Below are 16,360 nucleotides of genomic sequence, written 5' to 3'. Positions count from 1 at the left end.
GTTTCTCATTTAGATGGAGTGAATTTTCCCCTGGTCCAAGTTTGCTGTTTTCCTGAAATGGTCTGAAATGTAATAGACCAAGACAATCATCAGGATGAAATATCTCCTACATGAAATATGCAGCAGCTATTCAGAAATGAAGATCAAGTGGAAGGAGCGCTGCCAGGCAAAGATTTAAAGGTGCTGACACGTTCCCGTGGGTTGTTTACTGAAGTAATCTCTGAAGCCTCAGTTTTAGGCCTGCATTCAAAAAAAGAGCATAAAATACAGTTTAGCAAGAGTTTAATAATTCAAGCTACAGTGTGCTGAGCTTCTTTCTGCCCTTATGGGAACAACATCTCATTTCAAAGGACCTTGACTCTCTTCTAGTAGTGCAGAAGGGGCACTGCCAGGGCTATTTTTGCACCAAGACACTGATTGGGTGTGAATCCTACCTCTGGTGGCTGTGCCAGCAAAACCTGGGGAGGCAAAACAGAGCCATATGGCCTGATTTCCCTAAAGATGCAAATTCCAAGGAATCTGGGCGTGCTGACTTGCTAGAAAAGGGCAATGTGAGCACCTGCCATTATAAAAAAAGCTTTAGCACCACTCTTGGAGCAAGGCTCTGCCCACTCAGCCCAGCTCAGTAGTGTGAGGTGAGCCCGTTCTGCAGCCTTGGGCCAGGCAGCAACACCCGGGAGCAGCCACGGCCAGCACAGGGACTGCTCGCAGGTCTCGCTTCACCTGCAGCGGGTCTGTATCACCGGAGCCTCTAGACTGGGCTGACCCTGGCACCAGGCTGCGTGTTCTTCTGCTGCCGGTACCGAGTGAGGATCATGGGCTTGTCGGGAGTATTTTTCCCATGCCGGCCCCTTGAGGAAGCCATGGGTCCCCACGTCCCCTACTACAGCACAGGATTATCACTGAGACTTAAAGTGAAGCCCGTGTGACCCCCAGAGTTGCAGCTTCGCCCCTGTGACATCCCGAGCCCTTAATGAACCAGGAGGGGCAATGGAGTTGGCCACGGAGAGGAACCCCTGTGCCTCGGTACAGCCTCTTCCCGCGAACACCAGCTTCCTGGACACCCCGCATTTATCCCACAGCCTGGCTCTCTCCTCTCATCCACACTCCTCTCGCGGCTGGGTTTGAGTGGCTTCAGCGTCACTCCCATGACGGGAGAGTTGGCGGTTGTTGGACTTTCCCTGCGGAGCAATCATGGTCCCTTTGCAGGTGTGGAGGGAGAGGAGCCGTGTCCAGGTGTCAGAGGCTGGGGGTCACAGCGGGAAGTTCTTTCTTGCCCTTCGCTGTCCCTTGCACCCGTTCACCCCGCAGTCGCCGCTGGTGTCCACCTCCCCACCCATCCCTGCTGCCCCTCTGCTCCCCTGCTCCGGGAGCGGCTCGGCCGCAGCCCAGCGCGGCTTTCTGCCGCCACCTGCTGCTGGAGCAGCGCCGCGATGGACACAGGGCCCGGCCTCGCCGCTGGATCGGGAATCGCTGCTTTATTCGCCCGTGTAACCCACCCGTGTCTATCCGAGCTGCAGCCTCCACGCCCGGGGCGGAGCCGGGAAGAAGGGGGGCTTGGAGGGACACGGCTCGTCCCTGGGGCCGGGGGTGATGTGCTGACGTCGGTGCCAGGGGAGGACCGTGTGCCCGTCCCTGTGCCAGGGGAGGACGCTGAGCTCGCTGTGTGCCTTCTGGGGGGAGGCAGCAGCAGCAGCACTGTTCTCTCTCAACAGCACCGAACATGCTCCTCCCGTCCCAGACGTGCACAGGTGGGAAGGCTGCTGCTGAGGGGAGGTTTTGGATCTTGGCTTGTGAATGGCAGACAGATACCGAAGCCCCTTGGCCTCCTGCACCCACTTTGGGCAACCCTCAGGTAGGTCAGGCACTTATCATCCCCTCCCTGGTGGTGTTCCTGATGCTCTTCAGGAAGCTGAAGATGTGGGACCCACCGGTTCCTTTGGCCTCCAGGGCAGAAGGGGGCTTTCCCCCAGAGGGGCCAGCCCTGGAATTCGGCTCTGCCCGGCCGGCCTTGGCTTTGGCCGCCGCAATGGTGATGTACTTGGTGACGATGGTGATGTGGTAGGACCTGAAGTCTGTCAGTGCAGACACGCAGCGATTGAACGCGGCGCGGAGCCGCGCGTCCCCCGAGGAGAGCACGTGCTGCTTCAGGGACACGGCCCGCTGGATCTCCTCCACAAAGGCTCTGTGGGGTGGGGGCATGTAGTCCCTCATCCTGTGCAGGAAGGCAGCTGCAAGACACCAGCAGAGGAAGGAATAAGTTGTGGGTAAATGGATTAAAGGCCTGACCCTCTAAGAGAGAAGCTAGCCTGGAGCTGGCACAGTTTGCAGGGACCACTGACAGCCTGCACAGCCTCCTCTGCTCTGCCTCCAACTGAGTGAGAAAGAAAACCCATATTAGGTCAGTGCTCCATTAGGGCTGGTGCTAGTCCTAAAGGGCAGGGTTTAGCCCTCCTCCTAGCCCTTTGGTTTGGGGTTTTTTTGCTGGTAAAGTGGTTTTGCTAATTTCTGGTAAATATTTGTGTTGTGGGCTGGACTAATGTGGAGCTCTATGAATGGATGAGGTAAATCACTGGCAGGATGCCTGCACGCTCTGCTCCCTCATCTCTGGGCCCATAGAGAACCTCAGCAAAAAGCTGACATGCAAGAAGCCAAGTGGGTTCTTTTGTGAATTTACCATGTTGAGGAAGCACCTGCCAGAGGCACATTTATAACCTTTCTCCCTGGAACTGGGCAGAGCCTGGTCCCAGCCAGACTCTGCAAGGATGAGATGGGCTCATGTCCTCCTGCTTGATAGAGCTGGCACAGTCGTGTGAATTGCTCTGGCTCATCTCTTCTCCTGCCCCTTATTTGCTTTGGAAAAGGAAAAGCTCATGGCTCACCACTGTCCTCATGGTGGCAGATGCCCAGGAGCTCATCGAAGGCGTGCAGGACCGTGCTCTGCGCCGCGCTGCCTCCCGAGTACGCCATGGGCTCCTGGGACACCCCCTCATAGATGAGCCCGTGCGGCATGGCAGGGTTGTCCTTCCAGCTGAGCGGGAGACACGGCAGTCAGGCAGCGGCCATGGGGCTGGGGACAAGGGCCTGTCAGAAGGGACCCTGGGCTGGCAAGACTGAGCAAAACTTTCCTGGTCCAGCCCATGGATCTCCTCCTCCAGCTCAGCCATGTCAGCCCTCCTCAAACAGGAGATAGACTTGGAAATCAAATACTGTGCCAAGGCACAGGATGAGGCCATGGGAGTAAGGAGAAATCCTTAATTTTCCTTTGCCAGAAGAGTGTTCTCTGGGATCTCCATGCCCTGGTGAGCACCCTGTGGCATGGTGCTGGGACACATTGCCCTGCCTGGCTGCGCCTCCTGCTCCAGTTCAGTAAGGTTTCTGCAAGCAGAGGTGTGCGAGAGGGGAGGGGGCACTTGTCTGGGCAATAGTGGCACTTTACATCAATTCCTTGAACACCAGCAGCTATTTGAAGAAACAGGTAGTCACCCAAACACTCCTCTGAGCCCCTGAGGTTTGGATTTTCCTTTTTTCTTGTTACTCAAGGTGATGTCTTTGGAGGCATTTAAAAGATAAATAGAGGCCAGGCCTGCCTGCCTCTATTTATCTCTGCAGATAACAAGGCAGGGATGGGGTTTCCTCCCTCTGAAGCTGCTGGTCCTGGGCAGGTCAGGAGTCAGCACTGCTGGTGCCTCCCACACACACCCTGAACTCAGACCCTGTCAGCCCCCCTTGTGCGAAAACGGAGAAGCACTCGCACCCAAATGGAGACAGAAGTTACGACTTCAGGGAGATAAAGTGCCTGGCACAAAAATATCTGTTGACCTTTAGCAGAATGCACCATTCTGTGAGGCTTTCGGTGCTGGCTGCAGTGTCTGTTGGGCTACAGGAACAGATTTTACACAAACTGCAGAGAAAATAGATTCATTATCAAATACCAGAATATTTTTAGTTCTCCCAGGATTGTATTTATAGTAACCGCTACTAGTGGGAAGTTCTTATAAGCAGAAGGGAATTTAAAAGGCATGTTTTCCCAGGCTGATGACCATCCAGACAAGGTCAGCTTGGATAAAAAAGGAGAGAAACCTAATCATGATGCATGGAGCCTTTTACTCGGGAATGCTGAGATATGATGGAGAGAAATAAAAATAGAATCCCCCCTGAGAGGCCTGGGACTGAGCGTCTGCAGACACTGCAGCCCCACAGGGATGCTGAGGGATGGCAAATACGCTGTGCTGGGCTCTTGGGGCCGTGGTTCTGCCTTGCCCAAATGGCATTTTCAGTATTTGGGGGGGGAGGGGGGGTAGATTTTGTTTTTTTCAACTGACAGGATAGTAACAGAGCAGCAGCAAGAGGCTTGTTATGGATGTTTCCTTAACACGCAGTGGGAAGAGCTCCTGCTCAGCTTTGCACCTTTGTGTACACAGTGTGGAAGTAAAGAGAAATTCCTCTTCTCCTGTCAAAACTGTTCGGCCAAGAGCAAGAACGATTCATTTGTGCACAATTCTGGCTGTTGGGGCTGTCAGGGCTGAGCTGAAGCGTGGGATGCAGAGAAGCTGGAGGGAGGCAGACCCCAGCCCTTGGCCACAGTCCATCCCAACTGATTCAGTGCCTAGGAGTTCCTGGGGGACAGGATCATGATGCTCTTGGGAGCATCACTGCCAGACACAGTGCTGGTCCCTTTCCTGCCCTGGGGGACCCCATATCCCATCTGCCCCTCCCTGCACATTCTCAGCTCCCCCCAGCCCTGGGAGCTGCCAGCACAGTGGCTCTGGAGGGAAACAGGCAGCACTTACCCAGAGAGGAAGATCCGGATCACAGTGTAGAATACTTCTGGATCCACATAGTCTAGGAGGAAGTCAATCAGATCAGAGGTGGTGGGCGGTTACACCAGCATGTGTGATGAGCTGCAGCACACGCAGGCACCAGCTGTTCTCACCGTGCATCCGCCTCAGCGCCTCACTCATGGCCTCGATGGCCCCTGCCAGCTCCTGCAGGGCTCTGTGCAGGGTCTCCTCATCACACTGCAGGATGGCACGAAGGGCGCCGATGATTGCCTGTGAGAAGAGGGGAGGGAGAGCACCAAGTGACAAAGGGGTAGGAAGTCCAGTGGCTCTGGACATTTTCTGCCAGCCATGCCAGCTCTGCCCCTTCCCCAGCCCAGGTTCGGGGGCAGGAACACCTTGTGGGTGCACCTCAGGCACTTTACAGGTAAGCAAAGAGCCCTGGGACAGAGCAGTACCCACCTTAATGCCAGGCACAGCTGCCTTCTCAACAAGCAGGGTGACAAGGATGAAGCCCCGCAGGCTCTCTCCCCCAGGCAGTGTGATGATGGTGTCCAGGTTCCTTCACAAACGGGCCGACGAGAGGGATTAGGGGGGTGGTGGCTCAGGATTTCCCTACACACTGTGGGACCCACTGAGCCCTGGGAACAAAACTGTCCCAGACTCCAGAGCCTCATATCTGCACCCTATGTAGAGAGGGCTGACAGACAGTGAAAGGGCAGCAGGACTGCTCTGGTTTAGGGGGACCTACCATCCTCACTGTGCCCTCCCCATGGCCCGTGGCCACTGGATCTGTGCAGCCAGAGCAGCCAGTGGCTCTGCCACGGTCCCTTTGCTGTCGTGGCAGTGGCACTTTGGTGACAAACACTGTTCTTGTGTGCACACATCAAAACAGGTTCAGCCCAAGCAGTGCTGGAGAGCTGAGTCAATCCAAACAAAACCAACACCATTAGAAAATAAACGAGCATTAACTACTTACTCGATTTCCAGAGGCCTGAAGGCATTTCAGTCATGGCCAACAAATGCACAAGAAAAGGGGGGAGAGAGAGGGAGAGAGAGATTATAAATGGTTCTAGTGATGGGCTGTGCTCTGCAGGGAACAGAGGAGCCGTCCCCAGGGCCTGCTCCCAGAGATACCCATATTCCCACAGAGTTCCTGTGTCCACACCCATGAGGCCGACCCCAGCAAAGGTGGGATTCAAAGGGGTTTGGCAGAACAGGAGCAGTTTGGGAACAGTCTGTCCCCAACCCCTGCTCATCACTGCTGCTCAACCGCAGGAAGAACCGCGCTTCACCCACTGCCATTTGCCTGTTTACCCGTTGGGGTCCTTCCTCCTCCAGTTGGCCAACACAAAGTCTGCGTGGCTGAGGATGGGCGGGAGGCCCAGGGCCTGCGAGACCTCCCAGTAGGGGACGGCGAGATTTCGGGGCAGGACCTGAGTGGCACAAAGCACAGGGGAAGATGGGGATGTTGTCGGGCTGCTGAAAGGTGCCTGTCTGCAGGCAGCAGCCAGGCAGGAGGAGACACGCTCCTGCCACAGCCGCAGGGAAGGGGCTTTGCTCCCATGGGATAAGTTCTAAGGGAGCAGCATCAGCTCCCAGACCCCAAGGAGCAGGTGAACCTCCTCTACCTTGCCTTTACCTGCACGGTGCCCTCCTCGCCCTCCTGCCAGACGTAGCCCATGGTGATGCAGCTGAGCACCAGGTGTGCCAAGTGCAGCTCCTCACGTCCTCGGAGGTGCTGGGTGCTCAGCTGTGGCATCTGCCAGGGAAACCCTTGGGAGCAAGGAGCAGAGCCAGCAATGCCAAGGCCCCTGTGGTGGAGGGGCTGCCCTGCCAGCCAGGGAGAACCCTCCTAGTGCTTCTCCCCCGCCTTTAAGCCTCCCTTCCCACCCACTCTGCAGGATTTGCTCCTGCTGAACTGTTACTGGTTTGTGAGCAGGGACAGTAATCTGTGGGATTTTCCTCAAAAAGGAGTCCCTCTCCCTGGTGCTGGGATGCCCATGGGAGCAGCTAATCCCTGTGTGCCAGAAGGGTCGAGCCTGGCCATAAGCTCATAGAGCATCTGTGCTCCTTTGGCAGGGAGCATGGCTGGGATGAGACGTGGTTCTTGTGACACCTAGAGGGACCCTGCTCCAGCCCTTGCTGGCTGCTGAGCGCTTGGATCTGATGCGAGAGTTATTTCTGTGCCGATGTTAAGACTTTGCTGTCGCTTGGTGTCAGCCACGGCTCAGCACGCATCTGTGCTGCCAGGCTGCTTTTCCATATGTTTTACAGACACTGCTGTGTCAGACCAAGGTTTGAGAGAGCTCCAGAGGCAGGAAGGAGAACACCATACCTGGTGAACGTGTGAGCGGAGCTGATGGCTCATGATCAGCTGGGGCAGTTCACGAGCGATGTCCATCCAGGGGCCGTAGGGTGCCGGCAGCTCTGTCTTGGTGGAGAGAGGCAGAGGGAGGGCTGTGAATGTGCCCGGGCTCCCAGCACCCACCCAGCCTCACACACCACTGCTGACGGCTCGTGTCTGGTTCCCTCTCCATTAAGATGAGCCTGGGTGGTCACAAATTAATGGATGGTGAACACGATCTGTCTGTCCCCACGCACTCCCACTGTGGAGCCAGGCCAGTAATAAATAGCCCAGACCTCCTCTGCTGGTGCTCCCCAAAATCCTGTAGAGCCAAGGCCAGTGTGTAAATGGCAGAGCTCCTTCACCTCTCCTCTGTGCTGCTTGCATCCTTTTAAAGGGCAGGAGTTTGTCCTATGAAACTGCCTTGGGTGCCAAAATAGCACCTGTCTTCCTCACTGCTCATTGTAAAGTGTTATAGCAAAATGCTACATCAAAGCTCCCCCAGAAAACTGCTCACCAGCCCCTCTATTTTCCTGTCTGCCTCCTGTGGCATGCAGATGGGGAGGCACAGCCAGCTCCTACCAGAGGATCGGGAAGCAGGAAACCAAACTCCTCAGAGACCTGAAACCTGGTCAGTGCCAGAAGCAGTGGGGGTTCCTCCGTGTCATCGCTGGCCTCCATTGCTGGACACTGGCTGTGGTGTCAGGATGTGCTCTGGCCTGGCCACCCGCTGCCAGTATGCGCTGAGCCAGCACTGCGAGCGCGGCGCAGGAGCGCACCTTGTCCTGGGGGGACTCGGGCCTGGCTGCCCAATGGCCAGAGGGCCTGAGCAAACACGGGTAAAGGTTGCTGATAAGGCCTTGTCGTGGAGCAAACATTAAACTCTGTCCCCATGGGCACCTGGCCATGGGAAAGCCTTGGGGGACCTGTCTCAGGGGAAGCAGGGGCTGTGAGCTGGCTGCCCCCAGGACCACCCTGAGGCTCCCATGGGATGGGAGGTGGCCTGAGGCAGCAGCTCGGGGACACTGCTTCTGCAGCTGGGGATCCCCACGATCCCAGCAATGTCAAACCTGTGTGCAGTGGGCTGCTGACCTAATGGTGACAGGCAGGAGCCAACCCCCAGCCTGGGCTGGTCGATGCTGGGAAGCTCATGCTGCCACCTGGCCAGAGATGCATGAAACACAGGGGATGCTGCTGTTTTCCCCATGGTGCTGGGGGTCACTGGGGCTGCCGGTGGGGTCCCACCACCTGAGGGGGGTTCAGCAGGATGCTCCGAGCAGGGCCTTCCCAAACAGCAGCTTTCTGGGGGGAAATCTGCCCTGTGAGTGCTGCCTGTGCAGACAGGGGCTGGGGCTGGAGGTACTTGTGAGTGCAAGGGAAGGGAAGGGCCAGGGGTACAAACAGCAGGATTGACATCTCTGGGGGATGCAGGTCCAAGGGCACTGCAGGAAACAGACTGTTCACACACAAAACAGAGGTGACACCCTCACAGTCAGCACCGCGTCCACCACATCAGCCAGTGGCCTACCATGGTCCCCAGCTCTGCTGAGGAGGGGGGCCATGAGCCCCACACATCCAAAGCCATGCAGGAGAGGTCCACTTCAGAGGCAGCCACAGCACCTAATCTGTCCCTGCTGGACAGTCCCCAGCATCAGGCAGCTTCACAGCCCTCACAGATGGGCAAATTCCAACCATCACCATGTGCCCACAGAGAAAAGGGGATGATCTCAGCAGCTGTGGCCCCTCAGCCCCGAGACCAAGGTTAACTCTGCAAAAAACACAAACGGTGTAAGCATAAAACCACGGGGCACTGGCCATGACACCAGCTTTGCCCAACACCTTTAATTAGTGCCCATTGTGCTGCCCAGCGCTGGCTCCGGTGTTGGGTCCGTGTCTGTCTTCAGCTCCAGGTCTGGCTCTGGCTTTAGGTCTGTCTGCAGCTCTGGGGCCAGCTCTGGGTCTGGCTCCAGATTTAGCTCCAGGTCTGGCTCCAGCTCCCTGTCCCGGCTGGTGCTGTGGGGGGACCTACAATGGTCACCTCAGCCCTGGGGAATGTCCTCATGTCCCCCTGGGAATCACCCTGTACACCCCAAGGGAATCACCTCATCCCCTTCCCTCCCCTCTCCAGGGATCCCCTCAGCCCTCTTGGGGGATACTGCGGTGCCCTCCCACAGCTTCCATCCCCCCAAGGATCCTGCAGCAGGCGGGGCCCCACTCACCCCTCCGTGCCCGGTGGCCGCTGCCCGCGGCACTGGCCCAGCACCTGCTGCCGCCACAGGCCGAGGCCGAGGGCCGCGGTGAGGACGAGCAGAACGAGGCTGGAGCCCAGCACCAGCCAGGCCATCTCCCCATCCTCCAGTGCTCGCTGCAGGGGCCGGCCTGGCAGGAGACAGCCCAGCTGGGCACAGGGCACGGCCAGCCCTGCCCACGCCGTCCCGCCCCGGCTGCCCACACTCACCTCCCTCTGTCAGCTGGAGGCCGCTGTCCGTGCTCCCCCCCAGGCGGGACCCCCTCCTCCGGCAGTCAGGAGGCTGCCAGCCCGGGTGGCAGTGGCAATTGCCCTTATTGTTGCACACCTGGAAGGCCCAGGGGAGGGGGTACGGGTGTGCAGGGAACACATACAGTCTGCCCCCCAGCCCCAGCACCCCGTGGGACTCACGCCATGGCCGTGGCACTTTGCTTCGCTGTCACAGCTATACCCCAGCACCGAGTGTGGGTGACATGTGTTGTTTATACACACCTGGGAAAAAAACCATGGCATCTCCAGCCCAGCACTGCCTCACCTATACAGTGCTCAGCACCTCAGGCTATGGCCCAAAGGGGAAGGAAAACACACTATTTAAAAAAAAAAAAAAAACCAAAAAGACAAAGAAGCCACAGTTCTGCCCTGGGGCCAGGTCATGTTTGGTGCTCACACCCCACCAAACCTTTAATGCAACGTTTGCATGCTTTTACATTGTTTTTAAATACCAAGCACACTGCTGCAAGGAACAAGTGTTTCTACAATCGTGTCAATATCTACAGTTTATATTTGCCATTTCAGATGATTACAAAATATTTCCTTACCCTTCCAGAGCCGCACTTTGTCCCTGGAGGAACCAGAAGCTGATCCAGCGGTGCTGATACATTCAGGTAGTTCAGAGACACACACAAATGATGCCGCACTCGGGCGTAAATCACAGCGGCAGCAGCCGATGGGAAGGGCTGCTGGGATGGGTACGTGCAGATTAACTTCCCACACCTGAGGTCCCTGGAAAGCCAATTTGCACACGATGTGTATCAAACACACACAGATACTGCCTGATGGACACTGAAACATTAAACAGCACAGTCTGGAGAGAAAACATCAGCAGGACTGGGAAGTCCAAGGAGGGGTCTGTGACATAAGGAGAGACACCATAATGAGGAGAACACACACAGAGCTATTTATTGCTTCACAAATCTCACCATAAACTGGAGTCTTGACACTTCTCTTGACTGTCCAATCCCAATTAAACATGCATTTTAGCGGAGCCAGTGCCCCCTGCCCAGCGTACCTCCAAGCACAGGGCCGGTACCCGTGTCTGTTCTTGAACCCGCAGTGCCCAAACCTGTCCCGCTGGCTGTTAATCTCCTCATAACAGACCACAGGAGCATTCTTTGAATCTACAAGTTTAGCAAAAATATTTGTTACAGTTAAAAGGAACACAAAGGAACATATTATGGTATCTAATAACTTCATTTTCTGTGATTTAATTAGAGAAAGCATACCTATCCCCGCCCAAACCCCCAACAGTCCTGGACCTCAGAAATCACCACGGGAGTAGCAAATGGGGAAGTTCTCTGATTGAGTTTGCCCACAGAAAATAATTTGCTTTCTGTTCTTTCCATTGTTATCTGTGAAGCACTGGGGGACTCTGTTAACCAGAGCCAAAACAGAGCTTGAAATGCTTTCCTAAAGCTGTGCCTTCCCTCCAGGTGCCCCACTCTCACCCGAGATTGGTGCATTGAAGAGTACAGGTACAAACTGAGCATCATGATGCTGCGGCCACCCCTGCCCCTGGGCAGTGCCAGTGCCACCAGCACAGCCTGTTACCTCTCCCGTAGAGCCGCTTGCACTGCAGGTCTAAGGACTGGCAGCGTCCCTGGTAGCAGTAGCCAGTGCCACGCCCGCAGTCGTGCCCATCCTGCACGTACAGGTCGGGGGGGCAGGAGGCGGAGGAGCCGCTGCAGAACTCGGGCAGATCACACTGGAAATCGGCGGCCGGGCGGCACAGCGAGTTCCTCCTCTTGAACTGGAGAGGAGGAAGAGCTCTGCAGCCTCCCACGCCTGCCAGCCTGAGCCCACACAACCCCTCCTGATGATGGCCTCGGGGTCCCCTTTGAGGCACTCAGGTGACCACACCTGTGTGACACTGCCCAGGACAGTCTCCCAGTAATATTCTCCCACAGGAGTTTCCAAGAGCTGAGATGGGAAGCCCAACTCCAGGAACCTTTCCCATTGCACAGCAGGAAGTTTTGGCTCTATCCCTTAGCATGGGAATATATTATTTCTCCAAAAAGAAAGAATGATTTTGTGATAATTATAAAAATGTGCCTTACCTGACAACTTCTACAACACAATCCAGAGGAACATTTTGCTTTCGGCTTAAATGTGCATGTTCTAGTGCAGCACTTGTCCTTCAGGCATTGCTGGGGACACATGGCAAACCCATGTTATTTTTACGTTTTTGTACCCCCGAGGTTCTCCTCCTTCTCCTTCTCCCCATATTACTTGGGCAATATCCAGCAAAACAAATGGGCAAAGCAGCCACCAGATCGGTGCCACACAGAAACAATCTCAAACCCAACAGAACCCTTCCTGGGCTGCTCCCCACTGCAGTGGGGCTCCCGGTCTCAAGGGTTTGTTACTCCACACGTGCTCACAGCACAGCTGCAGGGGTTCAGCCATGACTCCCACGGCCCCACCTGGGCTGTGCCGCAGTCGCACTGCTCGCCCGGCTCCACCACGCCGTTGCCGCACACGGCCCCGCTCCGGCGGGACAGGCGGGGTCTGTCGAAAAGGCACGCGCCTCTGCCCTGCTTCAGGAAGGTCTCAAAGTCCCTGATGCTGCAGTTACTAAAGGCTTTTGCTCCACTGAAATGGCTAAAATAAAGCAATTATCAGCGCATATGTTACGCATTCACTGCCCCTCACTCTCTCCAAAGCTCTGCGCAAGTCAAGGGCTCGCCCAGACACTGGCACAGGGTACGACGGCCCCAGGGGTCTATTAATTCACCTGACCTACAGCTCATCATTAACAGAGATTGAAAAACATTCTGAAGTACCTTAATTTAGAGAGCAAAGATCTCTTTTGCCAAATTAAGCACTAAATTGCTACTTAATCAATTCTTTTTTTCTTCTTAAAGGAATAAAAGCCGGTATTTCTTCACTGAAATAGTGGTCAGGCATTGGAATTGCTGCCCAGGGAGGTGGTGGAGTCCCGGTCCCTGGAGGTGCTCAAGAAATGACTGACATGGCACTCAGTGCTCTGGTCTAGTTGACAAGGTGGTGATTGGTCAGAGGTTGGACTCGATGGTCTTGGAGACCTTTTCCAACCTAAGTGATTCCATGAGTCTGTGATTCTAATTTGTTGTGGTTTTTGCAATGGAATGACACTTGCAGAAGACGCCTCTGACAAGGCAACCATCCCTGTCCCCCACCTCATTTGCCCCAGCTCCTGCAGCCCCACGGGCAGGAGCAGCAAACTCACAGCGCCTCAGGGCTCATGACGCAGACGCGCCCGGGGCAGCCGCAGCCTCGGGAGCTGTCGGAGCTCATGCCCAGGCTGTGGCCCAGCACCTGCGCCAGGAGCACCGAGAAGGACTCCAGCGTCACGTTCCCGTGGTACTAGAGGGAGGAGAGAGATGAGTTGCCACAGCGGAGTGTTCCTTGCAGAGATCCCTGCTCCAGGCGCAGATACTCCACATGCTTCCATCACCCCTGTTCCTGGTGCCCATGGCTGAGTTCACAGCCATGTGGGCTGGTGAGAGACAGGCAGAGGAAAGGTGGGACCATACCAGGGCCACTGTGGCAGCAGCATCTCTCTGACATGCCGCTCCCGGAGCCGCTGTGCCCATGAACGCTCCTTGGTCCCTGTACCTGGAACAGAGGCATGGTCACTGTGGGTAAGTGAGGGATCTCGGGTCTGTACAGCCCAAGTCCCCTTGGTGCCCCCGACTGTTCTACTGTCCCCATGGGGAGCTGGGGTGGGATCTGTGTGGTGGGAGCCTGGTGTCTGGTGCTGGGCAGGGACTGGGGGCTGCCACCGTCCCCATCTCCTCAGCCTGGGTGGGTGGGAAGGGATGGACGGCACCATTGCAGCTGCTGCATCACTAGGAGGAAAGTCTTGGAAGAAATACTTCAAGAACATTAAGGATTTAGGAAATACGGATTTTTAAAAAAGCGTTTGTCAAAGGAATCCTTTATATTTCAACTTACATTGGTTTGACTGATTGCTCTCAGGTAACCTTTAACACTAATGAACCTTTATCTTACCCTAAGAGAGAAGCAATGTTGTGCACCTGTGGCTCCAGAGACAACTGTTTCCACTGCAAAAATCGCTGTAGAAGGTCATCTGTGTCCCCTGCTGTCGATACTTTATCCCTCTCTTCCCACAGCTCCAGGGAGGACAGCACAATGGTGATGTTAAGGGGATTAAACATCTGAAAGTATAAGAGAGGAAACATCTGCTCTCACACCTTCCCTTCATGCAGAGTCACTGCTCTGCACACAGTAAACACATGGGAAAAGCAAATTGCTGCTGTCAGTGCCTCAATGACACCTGTAGCCAAAAATAATGAACACACCTGAAGAACAAAGAGATACAGCAAGAGGCCTGAGCCAAAGTCCAGTAACTTCACAAATGTTAGGGGTTTGGGGAGTAACTTCTCATTACACAAGTGAACCATAAGACCACCAGTGGAGTAAAGAACAGGATTGGAAGTTGGTTACAAGCACCTGAGAGTAAGCAGGTTAAGTGGATCAGTGAGATCAGGGATCTGCTGCACAGAGAGGGAAGCAACCCAGGAGTCCAGCTGGGGTTTGGCCGCCCTAAGGCAAACTGCAGGCAAGTTTCTGCAGGAGACATGGCCATCACATAGGGAAAGATGTTCTTTCGTGGCAGACTGACACATCCAGATGAAAAACCTTCTCATGAAACATGGAAATTTTGCATAATATCCTCCTAAACCTGAAAGCAGCTAGGAAAGAGGTGGCCACTGCTAACATCAACACCCCTGTCATCCCCCATCTCACTGCAGTATAACCCAGACTTAAGAACTCACATTGTTGATTAAATTGAAGGCCTGGATTATCTTCTGCGTCGCAGCATTCGGGTCTGATCCCATATAGTTGTACTGAAAAACAACCCAAGAGGACACAAAGGCAGACAAGGTGCTTACCAGGGTGAAGCATGACAATGTTGGAACACTGAAATGATTCCCAACACCGAGCCACGGAGACACGAGCTACAAATTCATGTTCCTTCTTTCCTACAAAATCCATAGTACACGTAATTTTTCAAAAGGGAAAACAGATCTGTGCAAAAGCTGGGAAATGTTACCATTTCCATGCTCACAGAAGTCAGGCAAACACAAGGAAAAAGTGGCTGGCATGGACTTACCAAAGCCTTGTCCAAAACCACGTACACTGTGAGGTATTTGGGAGATTGTGCAGCAGCCGAGAGGGGCTGAAAGAGAAAATGGGCTCCAAAGCACAGATTCTGCATTCTCTGGTCACCTCACTGCTGCTGTTGGCTGTGCTTCTCTTTGAAGTGTCCCTTCAAGGTTTGTGTCCAAGTGTCTGGCCAAAGCTTCCAGCAGGGTCAGACCCCTCCTCACAGGACAGGGACACCAGCAGCACTGTGAGAACAGGCACCGCTCACCTCATCATCCCCATGGGCCTTGTCCAACATCTCCCTGGCTGCCAGCCCGCCGAGCCCTGCCTCAGGGGGGCTGTGGGCCGGGAGGGCCTCTGCCACGTGCTCCTCACTCACTCGGTACAACATGTGCTGGAACGCAGGGGAGTAGCCCAGGGGCTCGATCCCGTAGCTCACATTCTCAAACTGCAGCAAACCCCTGCCAAGGCACCAGCACCAGCCCTTTACCCCTGGGCACTGGGACAGCTGCCCCAGCACCAGCTGCCTCCAGGCCAGGCTGCCAGGGTATCCCTGGCCTCCCATGGCAAAGTCCTGGCAAGTGCCCACGGGGAGGGCAGCACAGGGACAGTGCTGGTACAGTACCTGAGCCCTGAGCAGGTGTTGAGGGTCACTGCCGAGCTGGGGAAGCCATCAATGTACCCCCAGTAGTGGCAGCCTCCCTATGACACAAGAGAGGACAGGGAGTCCCTTCCGTGGCTGGGAAGGTGATCCCTTTACCCACCACCCAGACCGCTGGACTGGCTGCCTTGGACAGAGACACTCAGAGCACAAACAGCCCAAAGCGAGGCCAGGTTACCTCAGTGTGGGCAGAATCAGAGTGCAAAGATCCCTGCTTGCTGGATGTATAAGTCTGGAAGTCATCAGATAAAAAGGCACTAGAAGAAAAAGGTCCAAAGTGAAGCACTTACAACAGCATCCATTACCCAGAACTTCTCAAGCTTCTTGCAGGTCCTGCAGCCACCAGAGAACAAGGGGAACAAGACAGCTACTGTCAGTGAGGGCAATGTCAGGGCCAACTCACTGCTGCTGCAGGTGGATAGTGTACGGCCTCCCCTCAATCCTCAGGATGTAGGACACTGCATCCTTGTGCATACAGAAAAGCAGAGAAGGGGAGAATTAGGAAAAGGGGACTGGAAACAGCACGATTCAAGGCCTGCTCCGAACACCAAGGGGGAGCAGAGAGTGGGTGCTGTGGTGACACTGTAACAGCTGCCACCACATCTGTACTCTCCCAGCCCTCCTCTGCAACTGAAGACCTCCCTTCTCCCAACCGCCCCAGAGCCCCCCCAGCACCGTGCCTGCTTCAGCCCCGCTGCTCCTGTTGCGTTCATCCCCAGCTGCTGCGGGATTGTGACCTGGGACCAAACCTGCCCACTCACAGGGGACAGAGACCCCCATGGCTGAGCCCAGTCCTGGCGGGTGGGGGGCTCAGGGGGACCCTGTCCAGCCTCATGCAGCAGCTCCAGGAGCAGCAGGAGCAGCAGCGGTGGCATTGCACAAAGTGGCCCCATGGCCGGCCGGTAACAGCCCCACCAGTAACGGCCCCACAGCCC

At 55.5% G+C, this 16,360-nt stretch overlaps 2 protein-coding genes across 7 annotated transcripts; both read right to left on the bottom strand.

Moving 5' to 3' along the window:
* Positions 1-265: 265 nt before the first annotated feature.
* IDO2 (indoleamine 2,3-dioxygenase 2) lies at positions 266-8,835 on the bottom strand. Of its 6 annotated transcripts, XM_032091854.1 has the most exons (10): positions 7,711-7,941; positions 7,120-7,215; positions 6,424-6,543; positions 6,099-6,217; positions 5,761-5,775; positions 5,244-5,343; positions 4,937-5,054; positions 4,794-4,845; positions 2,883-3,031; positions 1,460-2,231 (listed from the first exon to the last, which is right to left on the bottom strand). In XM_032091854.1, exons 1-10 carry the CDS (start codon positions 7,807-7,809, stop codon positions 1,861-1,863), a joined length of 1,239 nt encoding a protein of 412 aa, XP_031947745.1. In that variant the 5' UTR covers positions 7,810-7,941; the 3' UTR covers positions 1,460-1,860. The 6 variants fall into 6 exon arrangements, with proteins under 6 accessions (XP_031947746.1, XP_031947744.1, XP_031947747.1 ...); XM_032091855.1 differs by lacking the exons at positions 2,883-3,031; positions 7,711-7,941 and adding an exon at positions 8,657-8,835 and having other exon boundaries at positions 266-2,231; XM_032091853.1 differs by lacking the exon at positions 2,883-3,031 and having other exon boundaries at positions 266-2,231; positions 7,711-7,943.
* Positions 8,836-8,917: 82 nt separating this feature from the next.
* LOC116435505 (disintegrin and metalloproteinase domain-containing protein 18-like) lies at positions 8,918-16,328 on the bottom strand. Its single transcript, XM_032091861.1, has 19 exons — positions 16,106-16,328; positions 15,829-15,890; positions 15,604-15,682; positions 15,390-15,466; positions 15,033-15,225; positions 14,772-14,837; positions 14,434-14,505; positions 13,646-13,812; positions 13,168-13,249; positions 12,861-12,997; positions 12,076-12,253; positions 11,710-11,799; positions 11,204-11,402; positions 10,665-10,773; positions 10,195-10,378; positions 9,788-9,868; positions 9,587-9,704; positions 9,348-9,507; positions 8,918-9,141 (listed from the first exon to the last, which is right to left on the bottom strand). The coding sequence occupies exons 1-19, from the start codon at positions 16,316-16,318 to the stop codon at positions 8,970-8,972; spliced, it is 2,439 nt and encodes an 812-aa protein (XP_031947752.1). The 5' UTR covers positions 16,319-16,328; the 3' UTR covers positions 8,918-8,969.
* Positions 16,329-16,360: the final 32 nt, after the last annotated feature.

The sequence above is a fragment of the Corvus moneduloides genome, chromosome 27 (genome assembly GCF_009650955.1).
Source record: "Corvus moneduloides isolate bCorMon1 chromosome 27, bCorMon1.pri, whole genome shotgun sequence".
Classification (NCBI taxonomy): domain Eukaryota; kingdom Metazoa; phylum Chordata; class Aves; order Passeriformes; family Corvidae; genus Corvus; species Corvus moneduloides.
This window is presented reverse-complemented; position numbering and strand designations above follow the sequence as displayed.